Genomic DNA, 20,685 nt, shown 5'->3' on the forward strand with positions numbered 1-20,685 from the left:
CTCCGTCCCTGTGGTTGTCATGAGGTCCCAAGCGGCTGTGAGGTGCAGCATGTTGCAGTTGCGGTGGCTGAGTGAATGTGCTGCTCTTGAAACGAAAATGCCAAAGCATTTTACAGAGATGGGGCAGCCTTTCAGCCTGGTCTCTAAAGACCAGACAAAATTACATTAGAAACCTTGGGACTGGTTTAAAGTGGCTGCTTAGGGAAGGGAGTTGCCTAGTGGAAATGAGTGCTTGGTATGAGTTATAATATGTTTTTCAAGGACTATGCTCATTAAGACTTTATTAAAACAGGTTGGGGCTTATAAATGTGTCTCCCTAAAGAAGATGCTTCTGGTGTGCAGCGAGAGGGGAAAATCCCCCAAAGTGATCTTGCTTTGGTTTTCCAAAGGTCCGTTTTCATGTGAATGCTCATGTTTGCTTGGGTGTGAACTAGGAATGTTAAATATCGGTTAATTGAATAGTGGATTAACCTTATGAATTCTTATCGGTTAGACGACTAGTCTATAGTCCCTGGGCAGCCCCTGTCCGGGGCTGAGCTCCTGGACCAGGCATGAGCCAGAACTGAGCTGGGCTGCCTGCCCGCCTGTATCCTAATATACTTTAAATGCAGAGCTGCAGTGGGGGTAAGTCCCAGGTCTCAGTGCAAGTCGGGACTGAGCTGGGCTGCTGGCCAGTCTGTTAAAAAATTTACTGGCAAGGGGTGTGTGTGTGGTGGGGGGGGGGGGGGAGGAGAATGTGTGTAGTCTATAGCATTAACCTATAAGCTTTTGCTTATTGGTTAATCGACTGCACTGTTACATCCCTAGTGTGAACGGTGCACTCTGTCGTGTATCGATTCTGCCCTGCATTCAGCTGTGTTTGTACACAGGCCTGGGGGTGGGAAGTAGTGCCCGTAGCTGTGGAGTCATTGAATGCTCTGCGTTGTCTACATCACCTGCTGTAATTGTAGGAGGAAATAGTAATCCACATCATGAAATTCTCTGAAAAGTCACTCAAGTGATACAGGCTCTGGGGGCTTCATTCCTTTGATACTAATTGATGTGGCAGAGAATAGCATTACGGTGCCTTAGACTCAGTCTACTCTGATTAGCTGTTCTATTTGATTTAACTCTTTCTTCTTTCTAAAAATCCTGGGGGAATTCATGAATCATTATTCCTGGGCCGTTACTGTCTGCCTACCTTCTCCCACCACGGGATATGGCTAATGCTACTCGTTCTAACCGGAAAGATACCTCTAATGGTTCATCAGGGCACAACAGTTGCCATAGAAACAGCAGACTCTGTAGCCCTTGGTAGGGTTAACCTGCCAGCTAGCAGTCGAGGGGAGAGACCAGCAAAGGTTGCATCTTAAAGAGTCTAATCCTCCAAACTTATAAGACAAAGAGAACCGTGAATGTAGTCGCCTCAGATCCCTACTCCCTGACTGCATTGTCACAGTAATGGGAGCATGTGCTTTTCTTAGAGATTCCCCCGGCATGTCCTCATTAAAACCAGCTCAGATAAAAGAACTTCTGCCCTGAATCTTCTCCCAGGCCTGGATCTTAAGCAATTCCTTCCCTTCCCCTAAATGACACACTCAATGCGCCATCTTTTTTCATCCCTGTGTGGAATAAATGTTATCCACACAGAGGCATGTGCAGATGTGCACCACCAGTAGACACACATGCTGCCGGGTATGGGTGCTCGGCTAAGCAGCTGGGCAGCACCTGACTCTCCCCTGGATGGCCCCCCCAAGAGCACAGCTTATGGGGAACACTGTCCATTCGCCTCCCCAGTGTTGCCTGGTTCTAGAACAGATGAGGAACCTCAAGCCCATGGCAGCTTCTAGCCCGGAGGTGTTAAAATGTGCCACCTCCTCCCCTTCTGATTCTTATCTCTGTCTGGAAGTTCTGAAATACCACGAGAGAGGCTGTTTGCCGCATTCTTAACCAACTCTTGAGGTAGAACAACAAGATCCAATTCTTACATAAGGGTTCTGATGTCATCAGGACTTTGAGTGCTTGAATTAAAAACCCCTCTTGAAGTCTGACCCTTGTAACCTGGAAGTTTCTAACGAGGCCACCCTGAGTGGGATGTTGGCTGTGAGAACGGAAACCAGGGCTTCTTAGCCACAACTCCCAGACCTAAAAGAACAATGATTGCTAGCCAAGGTGGTAGCAGGGTTATCGACCGCTCTCTGTGACCCAGGCATGGCTGGAGGGGGACAGCGCCTTGAACTGAGTGTTGCCAACTTTCCAATTTCTCAAAACCGGACTCGACAGCTGTGTCCGAAATTTGGTGTACACCAAATACTTAGCTGCATGTATGCTCTCCAGCAGGCCCAACACAACCGCACCTGAGACACTAGCAAGATGCAGTTACAAACAGGGCCGGCCCACAACATTTTAACATCTGAGGTGGGGAGCTCAAATGACTCTCCCATGCCCGCTTGTTTGGGCCAAAACTTTGATAGGTCTCAATTCTGCCCTCCTTCCTCCAGCATAGCACTCCACCATCTCTGTGCATCTAGAGCAGACAGAATACATCTGCACCAGCAGCAAACACAATTGTCTACACTCTGGGTCCCCAGTTCGCCTCGTGGTAAGGCCAGCCCTGGTTACAAATGGGATGGCTGAGCAGGGAGAGGTAAAGTGGCTTTGACTCGCCCCTGTTGGCGTACACTTCAGAACAAACAGACAAACCCATTTGCTGCAGCGCTGGCTCTCCAAGGCGGCGTGCGAGCCCCTGGAGGAAGCGAACACTCTAGTTCTCGACACTTTCCTGCCCGCCCTGAAGTACCCTTATACTGAAAGCGCGGAGGCTTCTTTTAACAACCCCCCACCCCAAGCAAAGCAAAACAACTTTGAGCTGCTGGGACTGGTTGCGGGGCTTCGTAACACACTAAGGCATGGCTTCCCAAACTGGGGTGTTTGAAGAAATTCCAGGGGGGCGCAAGGCAAGCCTCCCCCCCATATCAAGTTTTGCTACCCCGTTCAGTTCCTTTTTTTTGCTGCTATTATTTGGGGGGGGCGGGAGTGAGGGTTTTTCAAAAATCAAAATGGGGGGCATGATGCCAGAAAGTCTGGGAGCCACTGCACTAAGGGCTGGTACCTTCACCCTCTACCCAAACTGCCGAAGGCTCAACTCACCATAAAGAGAAGGGGGATGCTGAAGGGGACCGTGTCTCTCACTTCAGCAGCAGCAGCTCTGAGGCCAAAGGCTTGTAGGGAGGGCTGGAGAGTGTGAGGAAGAGGAAATGTCCCTCCCTAGCCTACCAGGACTACCAGCAGGGGCACCTCCAGTTCTGCTTCATCCTGCCTCAGGGGGCTAAGGGGGCCTTGGGTTGGCTGAGGGATGGGGGGAGACAGCAGAATTGCGGTAAGTGGACTTTGGGTGTCCAGTCCGTACTTGTGACTGGAGACTGTTCAGGTTCCTCTAAAACCGGACTTTCCAGTGGAAAACCAGACCCCTGGCAACCCTGAAGGTTGCAGACAAGCTTTCTGGGGCCATGACTATCACTGTCCAACTGGTACCTACATCTAGCACCACAGCTCTCTGAATGGGGCTCTCACTACTGCTGCACTAGAAACAAAAAAGCGGGAGGGAGGCTGAAATTAAGCCACATGCGCCTTGTGTTAGAAAAATGGCATGGGGGACGTTCTTGGGATGTAACTGGATCCTCCATCAGGTGGCAATTTGTCTTATTCTAGGGGCGGCGGGACAGTTTCATTGAAACCAATTTTCTGTCAAAAAATGCTGTTTTGACCAAAATTCTGGGCATGACTGCAATGTACATGATGTGGAACAACCAATGTCCCCTCTGTTTTCCATCCACATGTGGAATAATTGTATGTGCACTGAGGTGCATGTGCACCACCAGTAGAAAAAAAAAACCCTAGCTGTGGGTGCTCTGCTATTTCTGCATTTGAATCTCCCCTGAGTGGCTGCGCAGGTGCATGGTTTACAGGGAACACTGGGAGCAGCAGACTAAGACATGAAGTAAAGCAAATGAGAGAGGCCAAGAAAACGGAAAGGGGTGAGTGGGGAGGGGAAGAGAGAATGAAAGGAAGAGAGAGAGTGAAGAGGGAAAGGAAAGGCTGGTAAAGGGGGAGAAGAATAAAAGGTGAAGAAAATGATAAATAGTGAAGTGAGAGAGGAGGAAAAGAAGCTACTAAAAGGGAGCGAGGAGAATGAAGAGAAAATAGGGATGTGTTTGCAGGGCAGGGTGGGGCTGTCAGGCAGGGGCGGGAGTGGCTGGGCTGTAGTGAGCTCTGATTGCCGGTCGCCAGAGGGCAGACTGTGCTCTCTTGTGTGCTGCGTGCTCCGCTCCAGTTTTCCTCCAGCTTGCCCCCTGCTCTGAGGAGATGCGGCTCTAGAAAGGCCTGGTACCAAGCAACTCTAGCATCCACAGATCCCTCCTCCCCTGTTCCTTAGAGTGCCTGTCTGGCCCTGAGAGGGAGAGGCCATTTCACCCTAGTGAGCCCCTTCCGGGAGAGACAAAGAGAAGTGCACACGGCTGCAGTGGAGGATCACACAAGGTGCAACCCCAGAGCTGAATTTCTTTGAGTGTTTGCATCATTGGAGGGTGAGATCCCGCTTCTGCCAACAAACCCAGAGTTGGGAAATCTTAAAAACAAATAGCTGCAGCACCTTAGAGACTAACAAAAATGTAGATGGTGTCATGCGCTTTCGTGGGCACAACGTGCCCACGAAAGCGCATGACACCATCTACATTTTTTTTGTGAGATTCATCTGAAGAAGTGGGCTGTGCCCATGAAAACTCATGACACCCTCCGCATGTTTTGTTAGTCTCTAAGGTGCTGCAAGACTATTTGTTGGTTTTTTTTACATTTTTTCCAGTTACAGATTCATGCGGCTACCCCTCTGAAAGAGTTGGGAAATGTAGCTGCATCATCCTCTGGACCTAACAGGGAATTTTGAGTGAGCTTTTGCCACAGGGGGACTTGTTTCCCATGTGAGAGCAGCCCTTTGTGACGGAGCAGGCGTCTGTGCCTGGGAAAACCCACTGTTGGCCTGTGAGGAATAAAAAAGGTTCATGGCTGGAAGGCATTTTAGATTTTCATCGGTTCGTGGGAAAAGGGGGAACGAGTGTTCCAGCTCAGCTCAAGCTGAAACAACATTGTCAAATCTTTGGGCGCTTTTCCGGCTGAGACGGTCCGAGCAGACCCATCTCCTGGTTGCATTTGTAAGAAGTAGTGTGTCGGACCTTTTACTGTGATACGTTTACTTGAGGTTCACTTTCAAAAGTTACCCTCAATATTCTCTTTGCCACCGGGGAGAGATTTGCCCAAGTGCTGCAGGTATTTAGGAGCACAATTAAAGTCAATGAGACTGTGTGCCTGAATTTGTTAGGCCTACTTTTAAAACCTCCCCTTAAAGTGTACACAGCCTGGAACGCTTCAGCGTACAACGGTTTAGAACGAGCAGGTAGCTGCGGGTGCCAGGTGTGTATACTCTTGGTGGTGCTCAGAACAGATCCAGGCAGAACTGTCCTGTCCAAAGAATGGAGCAGAGCAACCACCCTGGTCCCTGTGCTTTGGGGACCCCCACACTTTTGGAGGACCCGGGGGCCAGGGCAGGTTGGAGGGTTAGTGGGGGGGGGGCATGCTCGACAGTAGCAAGTGCCCTACCCCGCTCCACTCCATTCCCATCAGCTGTCACTTGGGGGAGAGCATGGTTTCTGGTAAGAGGTTGCGGGGGGAGAGGGGGTTAGCACAGGTCCCGGGACGGTGGCCCTGGCCCAGCCTATGGAGGGGACAGCTCTGAAAATATAACCCCACACATGGGTAGAGCCAGGCCCATGTTCCAGAACATTGGTGGAGCACAGGCACCATGGGTTCATGCCACTCGCTGCCTGTGTGTGTAGGGGACGCAGGCTCTTCGGAAGAGGAGATGGGGCCAACCCAGAGCTTGGCCATCACACCCCTCAGCTGGCAAGTCTAGATTTGCCCATTTTTAGCCCTGGCCCTCCCTCTGAACGGGAGCAGCAGGGGAACAGTCCAGGTGGACTCCTCCTGCCCTACCTTTGCAACTGGAGAGGACTCCAGTGTTCAATATTCTCTCCCCCCCTACCCCCATGCACCTTTCCACCTGTGCTTTCCTGATTCACTGACTGCACAAGCCAGCGCTCGGTCAGCTCTTAGAAGCTGGGTAACAGGATGTGGCTGTTTAGGACAGGAAGTGAAGAAGATCCAGTTGAAACAAAGGGTTGCATAGGGGTTGGGCTAGCATGGGCGTGTGCTCTCAGCCCCCGTGCTCTTATGCACTGTCACTAAATGGCTAATAGGTCTTACTGGGCGTAGGGAAGTCTCATTCCAGCTGGCTGTTTTCTGGGTAGCACTGGCTGACGCTTGCAAGCCACATCAGGAAGTGAGGTTCTCTGCCTAAAGTTACAGGGCTGGCGAGGGAGGGGAGTTACCCAGGATGTTTCTGGGCAGGGGCAGGGTTAGTTCCTGACCAAGGAATTGACTAATGTCCCTTTCTTTAAAGAAAGTGAAGGTACTTTTAAATGACCAGCCCAAAGGCGAAACAAATGCAGCATTTCAAAGGCCCAGAGAAGGCTTGCAGCTGTAGGGAAGTCAACGGAGTGGGAGTGGATGGGCGAAGGGACCCACATCTTCAAACACAAGCTGCAGAGCAGCCTTGGCCACTAGCTCTTTCACCCTGGCGTGGATCCCTCAGCTGTCTGAAAGCCCGGGTGCAACAGAGCCAGAGAGGAGCCCATAGCCCCGGCTGCCTGTGATCCCCTGTGTCATTCCTCCCTCTGTCCTCGCTTATGCTGGGTGCTGCCAGCCCTGCCTGCAGGCTTTCACTTGCGACACAACGCAGGCAAGCCCCACGGAAAACCATGGCGGTCCCACAAGCGCCCTGGGCTTTGTAGCAGCCGGACGCCTTCCGCACGCACTCCAGCTGGAGCACGGGCCTCCGGGTGCACAGTGGAGTCTGAACTTCCGCCTTCCTGCCCAAGAGCTGGAGTTCTAATTTGGTGCGGGGAGGGAGGGGATTTTAGGGGCTGTGGTCTTTCTGATCCCCTTTTGCTGCAGTGGATTCACACGCCTCTGCCTGCACCCTGCTCCACATCTCTCCCAGCTTATGTTTACAAGTTACCTTCGGTGCAAGCCTCGAGCTCTCAAGAGGGCAGGAGCCTGACCTGGGGGAGCCCCTCTCTGTGCTCTCTCCCCTCCAGCTCAGACATGTGGGAGCCGTGATCTTAGCAATGGGGACTTCAAAGTGCCACCCCCGACATACTACCGCTCCCTGAAAGCAGGGGGGTAAAACCTAGCACTATTCCACGCAAGCAGCTCCCGTCTGCTTTTAAAGGGCTTGATGAGGCTCTCTCCGGTCCCCCCACCAGAACTGACACAATCCCGGACGTGTCCTTTGGATTCCCCCCTCTTTCCCGTGCACATAGTCCACCCTCATCCCTTTTCCAGCCCTGCCAGTGCCTGTGTTTCCTGCTCCACAGTCACCCTTGGGTAAAGGCGCAAACCAGCCCCACGCCCCCTTATGGAGCCCGGTGGGTGGCTTGCAGGTGTGCTAGGAGGGGTTAACGGTGTCATATGCCTGGGAAAAGACGAGCATCAGCCTGGAACAATTTGTGCGGGGGGCAGGGGGTGGGCTGAGAGCCATTGAACCAAGCTATAAACCCTGTCGATGATGGAAACCGTTTCCAGGGAGTGCGGCTGCCCCCAATTTCCAGCACCTCTGCGCAGGGAACACTGAAAGTTAGAATTGGTTCCCGGAAAGCCAGCTAATCCGTCATTCTCTCCCCCTACCCCTCAGTTGAGCAGCAGAGAGAGAGAGACCACTTACCGTGGGCTGGTGGACACGTGTGGGTGTGTGCAGGGGAGATCCTAGAGCCCTGGATGCTGCAGCCTCCTTCCTCTCTCCTGCCCGCCCTCCTCCTCCAGGCGAGTCCTTGCTTTGTGCTGCCGCTTGCCTGTGTGCGCCCAAAGCCACTGCAGCATCTCTGCATAAGGATGTGCTCCTCCCTCCCCGCCCGCCCCTGCCTGCTCACTCCCTCTCAGCCAGCACTCTGGGTCCCGGGGGAGAGGGCTCTCTGGCTCGCTGCTGTCTTCACCTCGTTTGCCTTGGTCCAAGGACCAGGCTGGGGGTGGGGGGGGGCTTGCAGCAACATGCATAATTCATGCTCTGTCTCCGCCTGAGCTGCTGCCGTTCTCCCCAGCCTGGATCAGAAAGCCCCTGCCCTCTATTAATTGTCTCGCCCCCATCGGTAGGGCAGAGGGAGGCACATGGTGTGAGGGGGAATCCCGGCTTCCATTCTTGTGGGGGTGAACTGGGAAGTGAAGGGCTCCCGGTTCTGGGCTGGGAAGGTGAATTTTGCTAGGGGAGGGTCCTGCCTTGCCAAACGTATCACCGGGTAATAGACGAAGTGGAAGGAACCCTCTGAGATGCAGATCTGAAGGAGCCCCGCTGAGCGGGACACAGAATTTGATTTGTAGGCTCGATCCCTTGTGACGTTGCTGGGTGAGGGGGAAACTTTTACTTGGAGACGGGGAGGAAGGGAATTGCCATTAGATGTCAGGCCCAGCCCTTAAGATACATTCAGATTCACATTTTCCATAAGTATGATGGGAGGGGCATATTCTGGTTCGGTCCCATTACGGAGAGAGGGCTAATGTCAAAGCTTGGACCCAGCTCATAAACTTCCTCTCGTGTTCCAGGAGGTGCTGAGCAATGCTCCCACTAATCTTTTCCATCCATGTGCTTATTTTTTCCATTTATGTGCAGAATAATTTTTATGTGTGCCAAAGCAGGTGCAAATGTGCATCAACAGAAACACTATGTGGGCACTCTGCTAATCAGCTGGGCAGGATTTGAATTTTCTCCTGAGCAGCCGCACAATGGCAGAGCTTACAGGGAACACTGGTGCTGGGTTTCAGTGTTGCATACAGAGCCCAGGTGTCCAGTTTGCACCAGGAGCAGATGCTATAGCTCTCTGCCTGCACGATCCCAGATCACAGGCATCCTTGTGTTATTTCTGTCTAGGCATACATCTGCCTCCCATGGCAGAGGAGTGTGTCTGAGTCCCTCGTTGGCAGTAATGGATTTATCTTCTCAACAGCCTTGGGAGGTAGGCAGGGAAGGATCACTATCCCCATGCTGCAGACAGGGGGACTGCAGCACTGAGTTTAAATGAGTTGCCTAAGGTCCTACAGGGAGGCTGTGGCAGAGATAGGAACTGCATGCACCTTCTCCTGTTCCCAGACCAGTGCGTTAACCACGAGCCCATTCTTCCTCCTTGGTAGCTATGAAAGATACAAGGGAGAGATTTGCCGAGATAAAACAGCTCTGCATGAAACGCGACCTGGATGGCCACAGGTAGCAAATTGGCCCCAAGGGCACTGAAACCCCAGAGTGAAGGGGATTTCAAAGCATGCTGCTTCTGGGGGATTTACACACACAGTCACTGACTGAATTAAGCTCCAAATCCTTCTCTTTGTTTTTTATCCTGCCTGCAATATTTTATCGTATATTTTATATCGCTGGAAATATTTTATTGTCCCCCAAATCCGAAATGAGATGAGAATAAAAGCAGAGTAGCCCTCTGCCCCCACATACAGGTCTTTCTGGTCACGTGCTTGCAGAGCTGAGCACGAGGGAGAGCACTGGGCCCCTGGTGAAAGCAGGTGCAATGCTGCTGACGTCAGCAAAACTGGGTCTGCTTCCACCCAGCTGTGAGCTTGACGCGTGGTTTTTCTCCACACGCCGTAGAGTCCAGACATGTCAGGTGCAGCCCAGGGGGCAGATCATGGCTGCCCACCTTGCTCTCACCCTGGAGAGAGAGCCCTCTTCCTCGCCCATCCGTCCTTGGCAGCTCTGCTGAGACCAGGTGCTGGCTGGTTTGGTGATGTAGCCATTTGTCCCTGCAGGGCTAGGCTGAGGCCCCAAACCCATTAGAGGAAACACTTGCTGGAGATGGCGACATTCGTGAACATTGGGAGATGCGGCTCCTGAACTCACCGCGGGAGGCACGGTGAGTTCTCCACAGCTCCTGTCCCCCCCCCCCCCCCGGCTCCACACACCCCACAAATATGCAGGATGGCGAATAGCCCTACTCACACTCCTGCCCCCCAAGCTGCTGTAGATAACAACCGCTTGTTGTTGCCACCACCTGGAGCTGCATCACAACTTTGGCCTGGCGTGCACTCTGCTCCCCTTTGCTAATTAATATATTCCACCATGCCGCAAAGTGCACAGTGACACTGGACACTGCTCCCAGATGGTAACTCTCAGCACAGCCCCTGGGGCATGCTAGGCACTGGTGAACACCATCCAATGGCAGCACAGCTTAGGGGGGCTAAACAAACAGGTCTTTCATCAGGCTGTGCACATTTCTGGATTGGGAGGGGGACACTGGGGAAGGTTGCAGAGACCACCCGTCACTTGCTGTCCAATCCATCTGGCCTTCCCTGACTCCAATATAGGATCATTAATAATGGAAAGAGATCAGGTTTGGGTCTGTCCATTCATTAATGGCTTGCCATTACAGAAGAGTAATTAATGCATTAATGTGTCTGTATTGATTGGCAGGGCTCCAGAAGTCTGGAGTGGGAAGGAGGAAAGTTTTTTTGCAACTTAGTGGGCCCTCTCGCAGAGGCAAACACATAATCTTACAAAACAAGAGTGTATTTGTTCTGTATCCCGCCTATGTGTCTGTTTGTTCCTCTGTCGTGCCAATGGCCAGAGTTTCAGTGACTAATCTCCTGCAGCAGTGAGTTCCACAGGTTAATGACATGCTTTCAGATGAGATGTAAACCCAGGGTTGATTGGTGGGTCTGTCTATCTTTATCAGTTATTGTATTGCTCATCTTTGTAGGATCTGAGCTCACAGGGCATTATTGAAAATTCCCTGGCATGTCAATATTTACAAGGGTTAATCCCTTCCTTCAAGCCTCCTCCCCCAAGGGATGTGGCCTTAGGGATTACTGGGAAGCTTGGCACAAGGCAGCTGTCTTTCCTGCACTCGTTGTAGCAGTGGGAGCCAAGGGGAAGTGGAGCAATGCAGCAACCTCTGCCATCATCTCACAGGCCGTCCCAGTCATTCTTCTTCACTGCTTTGCACACACACTTCCCCCAGGCCACAGGGAGGTGCCACAGTGGCATGGAGCTAGGAGCTGGAATCCACTCTAGCCCCACTGTGCTGCTGGTGGGAGCGGTGGGATTTGCTGAGGGGGTTTAAATAACCTGAGGCTGCAGGCAGGCCAGAGGATGTGCAAGGGGGGATTGCACAGAGCCCTGCCAGAATGGGAGTGCCCATTGGCCCTCTTGGAGTATTTGAGGACTGGCACTGGCCCTAAGGTCAATTGAGTTTGAGATCCCTGCTGTAAGCAGCTGTGCTGGATTTGCCCCCGATATGGCAGCGTTTTCTTAGTGCATGTGTGTCCAGGAGAACCCCAGAGTTAGGAACTGGCCTGTCATTTGGAAGCAGAATTAGACAATCAGGTAGCACTAGAGAAGACCCTTCCTCCCCCCACCCCGCCCAATACTGTACATTGTTAAGCATAAACTATGTTTAAAAGGGGAACATTTTTAAAGGATTTGACAAGGTAAGGAAACTGTTTGAATTGGTTTCATTTAAACTAAGCAGCGTTTTTTTTCCTGACTAGTAAAGTTTCAAAGCTTATGTGAAAGTTCAGTAGTAAACTTTTGAAAGAACCACATCGTTCTGTTCAGAGCAATGGCCATTTCTGAGTTACAAACAGAATCTGCACCCCCTCCATTAATGTCCTAGGAAAGTGCAGGTCCTGAACACGTACCAAATTCTCGGCGTGCCCCCTCCCATTGAAAATGATTGCCCATCCTTGCAGCAGACTCTCTAAATCAGTGGGTCTCAAACTTTCTGGGCTCTGGAGCCCCTTACATGCATAAAAATTTATGCGGAGCCCCAGCTGATTGTGTGTGTTGTACCTATCGATGTTTCCAGTTTGTCAACCTTGTGGAGCCCCTGGAGATCTCTCACGGAGCCCCTAGATATACAATTTGTATCCATGTCTGTATCTGCAAAAATGAACCACAGAGTTCTGCACCCACGTTCATGGATGCAAAGTGGCTATCCGCACATTGGCAGGGCCCTGTCTATACATCTGACTACCAGTCACTCTTGTCTCGTAGCAGGAGGGGGACCCTAGGAGAGAGCTGTGCCAAGCCACCTGCCACACTGAAAATTTCACTTAAGTAGGTCTCCTTTGAAGTGCCTATTCTCTGCGCGTACCATGTACCCTGCAGTGCAAGGGGAGCCCTGAGGGGTGCTACCGCTCAGCTCCACTGAGCAATCGTACTAGCATGCACTCACATCCGCCTCGTGCGTGGCACTGGAAGGCAACTGCCTTGAGCTCCCCTGCTGCAAGGCCTCGGTGGCCCCAGAGAGGGGGTCGTGAGTGTGGTGCATGGTGCAGGGGTTTGGCCACACATGTGATTTCTCTGAACCTTGAAGTGCTTTTCCTGGTCAGCACAGAAAAACACAGCTAGATTCCAACAGACTTCCTCGTGCCGGGACTGTCTGCCACAACAGGAGAGCACGGATTACTGTTAACCGAGGGACCAGCCTAGCACAGTGTTTCCCAATTTTATTTGGCCAGGGAACCCTTTTAAACTCGAAAGAATTTTGCAGAACCCCTAATAATCCCTAATATGGAGCTGAAAAAGTAGACCACAAACAAGTAAGGATAATAAACAAATGCTAAACAAGGTCATGGGATCAACATTTAGTTTAATTGCGCATATTTAAAAACAAAAATCACATTGCATTAATTATTATTTTTTTAATCATAAAATGTTACCGTAATGGAATTTTCACGTTGCGGAACCCTGGGGTCCACAGAACACCGTTGGGAAAACACTGGTCTAGAAGAAATCTAGGCGGCACATCTGGAACGTGCGTGAACTGCCACAAAAGCCAACACCATCAGTGGTAGCGTGAGGGAGGGGTTGCTGACTGGTGAGGCCCGGGGTTAGTGTCCTGGGGGCTCTTGGTACCACCGAGAGTGCCAGAGATGGACTGGGCTTTCGTTCGGTCCGTGGCAGGAGAACAAGCAAAGCTTCTACCAAACAAATGGGGAGTCTTAGTGGGTTGGCAATGGGATCATCTCCTTTAGGACAGCGGTTTGAGCTCATTCCAGGTTGGAAGGGACCGGCAGCCCTAGACCAGCGCAGTCTGGCCCAAGTGAAATGCATTTCTTGGGTCTCATTTCAGGTTCTGACAGAAAAGTGGCCACCTCTTTCACTATCCGCCTCTCAGCAGAGAGGCCAAGGCCTTGAACTGGCCGTGGTGTGGGAGATTGTTCCAGATCACGCCTGTACCACTGTGAGTGGGCAGTGTTGGAGTCGCTTGTCCTGGGGATGGAACAGATGGAGAGAATTGGAGAAACCAGTCGTGTGGGCAGCAAAGAATGAGCAGAGGCTTACCGAGCGTAGGCGGGCTCTGCTTGTCCATCTGGCTTCCTACGCGGAGCCCATCCCTGTGGTCTCTGGGCCCCTTCCTTTGCAGGGCAGCACATCTCTTTAGGACGGGGTTCTCGCTTCATCCCTAGAGCAGGTGAAGTTAGCGGTGCTACAGTCTTTGCAGAAGGAATTTCAGGCAGTGTGTTTGCCCAGACTGTAATTTGTCCTGGAGCCAGTAACAGAAGATGCTTCCTGGTTTCCTCCTATTATCACAGCTAAAAATCAACCTGCTTCCTCTCTGCAAATGTTACAGGTTTACCTGCTGCTCAAGGGGTTTCCCCACATGCTTCAAAGGGGTTGATTTTTCTTAGCAAGTTTTGGTTCACTGGCAGGTGACAACCTGCCTTTGCTGTCAAATCAGCTAGGGGAGGGGAAATCACCTAACCCTGTCTCATTGGGGACCGAAAGGATGGCTCTTGGGAAATGATAGGAAATGGACAGAGGCCTCTGTTCCACCAAACGGGATAATTTAAGGCAGTCTGCGGACATTGATCCAGACTCCCAGGAGAGTAGGCAGAGGGCAGAGAAGGAATGGGTCTGGTTATCCTGCCATAAAGAGTGACTGTGGCTAATGTGTGTATGGCTTTCTCTCCGTATCGATCGTAAGGCAGAGAATGGGTCCATTATCAGTCACGTCTGGCTAATAAATATTTTGTTTCCTTTATGAATGATGGGGGCAGCAGGCGAAGGTGAGCTGAGCGTTTGACTGGCCTGCTACTTCAGAGCATCTTCTATTTTGGAAGGTGCAAGGAGTTCAGATGACTTATTTATTGGAAGGCACTTCCACCACTGTAGAATCTAGATTCTAGAGACTTTGTCCTTCCTTATTGGAAGAATCCCAAGCACTGTTACGGGCTGGGGACTGACTGGCTAAGCAGCAGTTTGGCAGAAAAAGATCTGGGCATTATAGTGAATGAGAAGCTGAAATGAGTCAACAGTGTGCCCTTGTAGCCACGAAGGCTAACAGCATATTGGGGTGCATTAGGAGGAGCATTGCTTGCAGATCTAGACAAGTGATTATTCCCCTTTATTCGGCTCTGGTGAGACCACATCTGGAGTATTGTGTCCAGTTCTGGGCCCCCCATTACAGGAAGGATGTGGACGCATTGGAGAGGGCCCAGTGGAGGGCAACCAAAATGATTAGGGGGCTGGAGCACATGACCTATGAGGAGAGACTAAGGGATTTGCGCTTGCTTAGTCCACAGAGAAGAGGAGTGAGGGCGATTTGGTAGCAGCCTTCAACTACCCGAAGGAGGTGCCAAAGAGGATGGAGAGAGGCTGTTCTCAGTGGTGAGGGATGCAGAACGAGGAACAATGGTCTCAAGTTGCAGTGGGGGAGGTCTAGGTTGGATATTAGGAAAAACTATTTCCCTAGAAGGGTGGGGAAGCACTGGGATGGGTTCCTTAAGGAGGGAGGTGGAATCTCCATCCCTAGAGATTTTTAAGTCCTGGCTTGACACAGCCCTGGCTGGGATGATTGAGTTGGGATTGGTCCTGCTTTGGGCCCAATGACTCCTGAGGTCTCTTCCAAACCTAGAATTTTATGATTCTGTGTAAGGTAGGGAAGAACTATTATCCCTGCTGTCAATGTGGGATCTGGTGGTGTCTGCCTTTGCCTGAAGCACTGCCGATAGATTGCGACCAGACTTGATGGGACCAGCGGTCTGGTTTGGTATACGGTCAATCTGAGCTTCCCAGTGGTTTTCCCTTCAGGGAGTGAACTCAGCCCACCTGTAGCTGACTCTCACCAGTGATCGAGTTTTGGAACACAAATCAGGTGGTTCGGGCTCGCACTACAGGGCTAAAAATAGCGGTGCACGTGTTTGGACTCAGACTAAAACCCAGACTGTGAGTTGCTATCCCCTGCTCCAAGTCTCAGAGCCTGGCTTCACCCATTTTTAGCCCTCCAGTGTAGCCAGAGTCATCTGATCTGGGCTCTGAGACTTGCTCCTGTGCGGTTTGGGGCAGTGTAGCTGTACCCTCAAAATCCGGGCTCCCCCAAGCATGACTGGATTTGTGGTGCGTCGGTACGTCTGCAGAACCAGCTCACCCCACATGGAGTGGGGGTAAGAGGGGTGATTCTGAATTAGGAGCAAGTGACCTAGTTGGGACCTCCCCCACCTCTGGAGGGCAAAGCTACCAGTGTGGGTGTAGGGGGAATCCTAATAAGCATGGGGAGTTTGGTGCTGCTTTGGCAAGCCAGTTGAGACCAATAAGGGCCTGTCCATGCTCAAGAGGTTAGTGAGAGGAGCAGATGGGGCTTGTCTCCCTCACCCTGAACCATTATCCTACAGGAACGGTGGGTCATTCTCCGATTCGTTCCTGTCCCCGCAGCCCCCTCGCCCTAACTGGGTACTGTGCATGAACAGGGCCGGCTGTCGATCTGCTGCACCTTTATGCGCTAGGTGGGGTACTCCACAGCCCTACGGGGGCCTGACTGCCTGGCTTTGGGGTGTTCTTGGTGCCCTAGTTCCCTTTTGTGGATGGTGCCTTTCTGCAACAGATGGTTGGGGTGAGGGGAGAGGGGAGGCGAGAGAGTACAGGACAGGTTGTGTTTTCTGAGCTGGGGTAAGGAGCACCGCTAAACACCCTGCCCTTATGCCCTGCAAGGTGCAATCCAACAGCTCATTAAAAAACAGGGCTATGTCACTGAGGGGTGCACTTAAGCAGGGTCTTACCAAAGCCACCGCTCCCCGATTTTGGTAGGCTTCCTTCCCGGCCACTTTCCGCACTCCAGGAAGGTGGTGTGAAGTGAGGCTTGGGTGGGCAGGGATCTTATCTAGTTTTCCCCTCAGCTGTTCTGGGCTGAGATCCAGACCCCTGTCCCTTTCCCTCCCACTCTCCACAAATCTCCACGTTGTCAGTGGATCCTCCCAGTCCAGCTAAGTTTCTCCAGCACTTTTCAGGGCACCCACTGTAAGTATTTCAGATGCTGGCTCGTGGCAGGCAAAGGAAAGCGTTCAGGACTTTGGGGAGCGGGGAGAGCGCCCGCTGCAGAGGGACTGGATGACTAATACTTTCATCCTATTAGCAAGATTTGGAGCAATTACAGTTTCATTAGCCAAAGAGACTCTTCTGCCCGTATTATTTTCCACTCCCCCCCGTCCCTGTCAAGGCTTCGTACCAGGGATTTGCTGTCAAGCGCGCTGCCAAGCCCTTGGGAGGCCAGGCGGGAACAGATGAAAAACACAGTATCTCTGGCCAAAAGGGAGATGAGGGTTCTCATCTGCCAGGCCTGGATCCAGACCTTGATGCGCGGGAGGAAGAGGGAGCCAGTTTAAACTGTGACTCTTTTTCCAAATGTTTCTTGGGCTGCCCAAGCTTCCTCTTCCAGTCTGACCTTGTAACACACCTGCCCTTTGCTGGAGCTGCAGTGGATGCATGACAAGTGCTGATGCTGACAGGGGTTGCTGTTTGCCCTGCCCTCCTGGGCATAGAAAGCACACACCAGGCGGGCGCTCTGTGAGAGTCCTGCATTGGTAGAGAAGGGCCCATGGAAGTCCGGTCTCTGGGGTATCTCCCAGCTCTGCCTGGGAGCTGCTCTACGAGCGAGTCCCCTCCTGGCTCTGTGGCTGAGCCTCCTGCCCTGTGAAATGAGATAATGTTCCTCTGTTTCCCAGAGGCTTTGGGGAGTAAGGGAGCTAGTGAGGTGCCTTGGGATGAAATGTTAACAGAGCTGTAGAAATGGTGTGCAAATGCTGATCTCACAATACCTTCCTCAGCTGAAAGGGTGTAACCTGCACACCTGCCGGGGGTGAGGCACTGTGCCATGGAGTGGCACGTAGACCATTTACAGAGAATGAGCTGGCTCAGCGACCGTTGCCGAGAGCCAGCTGGCTTTTAGCTCTGACCGTGCACTAAGCTCCAGAGGTCCCAGGTTTGGTTCCGCCTGTTACAAGGGCACCAGCCAGCATCGCTGTCACTTGTTTCATGCTGTCTCCATGAATCTGGCCTTTCTACCTCTTTCCACCTTTTGTACGGTGCCTGCTGGCCTACCAGCAGACAGGGCGCCAGCCCAGCGTGCGGGGGTGCTGTATGACGGACACGCGTCACCAGTACAAGGGCGACGCGTTGCTAACAGGACGCATGCCCCGGAAAGGCTGAAGTGCCAGGAGATGTGACTGGGTTGAGTGGGCATAGGGCAGGCATTTGTATTTGGATTTGCTTCCTCCCTGCATGGGTGGCAATTCACCCCCACGCCGTCCGTTTCCCCAGGATGCCTCCAATACTTTGTCCTGAAGATGACTTACTATCCTAGTGCTCTGAATCTTCCTAAACTGCATTGGGGAGATCTCCGGGACTGCTGCTGGTCCAGGGATCGGTTGCTGAGAAACACTGCTGTAGGCTGACTCGTTCCTTGTGCAACCCGCCCAAATGCCGCAGATCCCTCCGGGCTGTCGGGGCTTCCACTTAGAGATGAGCCAAGGCTCCACTAGAAAGACGCCTGGCTCAGACCTTGTGCTTAGACGTACAATGTGCCAGTATAGCTCCCGGGCCTGAGCCTGGCTGGTGTGGCAAACACGCAGTGGCCACCGTGCTGTGGGACCATGTAGGAGTCTGGATGGGTAGATACCAGAAGGTTGGACCAGGTCTACAAGATGCTGAGTATCTCCTGTGGGGTACTGGGTGCTGTCCAGCAGGAGTCAGGCAATCATTTGGCATTGACCTGAGATTTCTAACCAGAGAGAAGCTGGCAGATACCTAGACTGCTCTGTTTGGATATGGTGCTGATGCCAATATGCCTGTTAAGCTTCTAGGACTCCTACCCCATGCGATTTGGACAACTGATGGCGCAGGAAGAGTTTTATTAAAAATAAACAAACAAAATTCCCTCTCTGTTGAAGGCTGTCACCATGTTTCATACAGTTTTGTTTTCAAAATGCTATAATCCCTCCTTCTATGGGCTGGCTGTGGACACAGTTCAGGGCCCAGTCCTCTGCTGGCAGCAGCTCCATTCATGTCACCCTGTGTTGTAAGCTCCCGTTCCACAGAATGCAGGACTATTGCATTTGGAAACTGGAAGGCAAAACTTTGAAAACAAACACTGCCTTAGGCAAGGGCTAGACAGCATCTTCCCATGTGTCTTCATCAGAGGTTGACTGTTCTAGGCTTGATTCTTCTCTCTGATTTGTGGCACCAATCTTTGTGAAAATCAGGCACTGCCCACATTTGTGGCTCTTTCTCCAGGATAAATACAATGCGGAACTCCTTTCTTGTGACAGTTTGTTTTATGTACGTATTCTTTTTTTCTGGATCTGTCTTCTCTGCCAGGTTTTTACCAATAATAATATGTCAAGTGCCAGTTATGAAAGTCAGGAATTCTGATGCTATACGTATTCTTATCATGCTGGTGGGACTTGAGCACCATAAATAAGTTTTTTTTTTAATTGTCCACACTGCCTTCCCCCAAAGTGGGTTTCCAGGTGATTGACAGGGGATTGACAGCTCCTTCCACACCCACAGAACGCTCAGTTGTGGAAATACATCCTCAGCCTGGGTGTCACCACCAGTTTGACATGCAGACCTACTGTGTGATTCAGAATCGTTATCTGGTCCCTGGTTTCTCTGTGCTCCATGAGGAGCGTACCCTGGGCTAGCTCTCTGCATAGTGTAGATCGCTTTCCTTATCACGTCAGCCCAGCTGAGAGATGGAGTATTCCCCATGCTTGCTCCTTGACCTATTGCTTGGGAAGGAGAGAAGTGCCCATGTGGAAAGTAGGCCAGTAGGCTGTGTGGCCTAGTGGACAGAGCACTGTACTGTGCCTCAGGAGATCTGGATTGTTAGATAGACATCTATCAGGGATGGTCTAGATGGTACTGGGTCCTGCCATGAGGGCAGGGGACTGGACTCGATGACCTCTCATGGTCCCTTCCAGTTCTAGTGTTCTATGATTCTATGTTTCTATGATTCTACTTCCAGCTCTATTACTGATCAGTGGGGTAATCTTGGACAAATCACTTTCCCACTCTCTGCCTCAGTTTCTCCTGTAGGCAGGGGATAATTATCCTGACCTGCTTCAGAATATAGGTAGAGTGAACTAGGCCAAACTAGGGAGCAAGTTGTAGACATACCCTTTCTTCTTGGGACCTCATGGAGTACCAGGGCTGATGGAGGCGCCATCAGCGGTTGATTTAGCGGGTCCTAACTAGACCCTCTAAATCAAACCCTGGAAGATCAATCTCTGGAGAGTTGATCTCCAGATAAGTATAGACTTGGCCTTATTGAGCAACGTCAGAGCCCTATTTCTTCTTTGGAGTGGGATGGAAACAAATCTCAGGCTTTGCTTCAGTTTTGGACAATGTTTTTATTATATGTTTAGTGTTCTCTATACAAAAAAATCAATTTTACAGTGATTCTTACCCCCCCAAAGATAACTGAATATTTTGGCCTTTTTCATTGCTCATGCAGTCAGTTTATAAGTCCATATATTAAGCATTTCTCTCTAGTCCACCAATTGTCTTGCTGTAAGCCTTTCTTTACAGCCTCAGATATGCATTTATCACTGGGGGAAAAGCAGATTAACACAAAATAACTATTTTTTTAAAGGCAAATAAATATGTAGAATGTACTGGAATGACCAGGAGGTTTTAGACAGAGTTTTGGGTTAAACATTGACAAATAATAAATGAAACAAAACTGAAAACAAAAATAGTCCAATACTTTCTTTCCAACACAAGCTGTGGAAATGAATGTTTAAAACTCCCTTGTGCAAAGGAAGAAATCTGTTTTGCAGATATGACTTGGATTTGGACTGCAATTGATGTCACGATCTGAGAATGAGGTCCACTTGGAACAAATACATGGAGAAATGAAAATTGCTGGGCAAAGACAACGCCACTGACAGAGTGGCATTTTTAAGAATCGGAAAAGCATTATTATTCCCTTCAATAAAATGGGTGGGTGTGCATGAAACAAAACATGTTTTTTGTTTTTATGAGGTTTTATTTTTTTTATTGCTTCACTGAAATTGTTTGTTGCTAGTACAGAATTAACCCAGTACAATGCATCTTGTTTCCAGAGGCAATCACTGCTGTGCTAGGACATGCCCTTCACTTCTGGCTACGTTCCAGGAAATGAATTCAGTACCTCAGAATTCTTCTCCGGGTCAAGACAGTTGCTAGCTTGGATGGGAAAAGGCCACAATGGATCAACTGAGTGCTGCTAGTCAGGTAAAACATGTAACGAGACAAAATCTTAATGACGGTCAATAATGCTTTTC

The 20,685-nt window shown here is 51.0% G+C and overlaps 2 protein-coding genes across 2 annotated transcripts in view; one reads left to right on the plus strand and one right to left on the minus strand.

Moving 5' to 3' along the window:
* The window catches only part of CNTN2 (contactin 2), a 61,347-nt gene extending 53,395 nt beyond the window's left edge, over window positions 1-7,952 (minus strand). The window contains exon 1 of the mRNA XM_075910507.1: window positions 7,814-7,952. The gene's annotated coding sequence lies outside the window, so the exon portion shown is untranslated. The remainder of the gene's footprint in view (window positions 1-7,813) is intronic.
* Window positions 1-20,675, plus strand: part of RBBP5 (RB binding protein 5, histone lysine methyltransferase complex subunit) — a 118,398-nt gene extending 97,723 nt beyond the window's left edge. The window contains exon 14 of the mRNA XM_075910513.1: window positions 20,485-20,675. Within this exon, the coding sequence (XP_075766628.1) occupies window positions 20,485-20,543 (59 nt within the window). The 3' untranslated portion in view covers window positions 20,544-20,675. The remainder of the gene's footprint in view (window positions 1-20,484) is intronic.
* The last annotated feature ends 10 nt before the right edge of the window (window positions 20,676-20,685 follow it).

Source organism: Pelodiscus sinensis, chromosome 27 (genome assembly GCF_049634645.1).
Source record: "Pelodiscus sinensis isolate JC-2024 chromosome 27, ASM4963464v1, whole genome shotgun sequence".
NCBI lineage: Eukaryota > Metazoa > Chordata > Testudines > Trionychidae > Pelodiscus > Pelodiscus sinensis.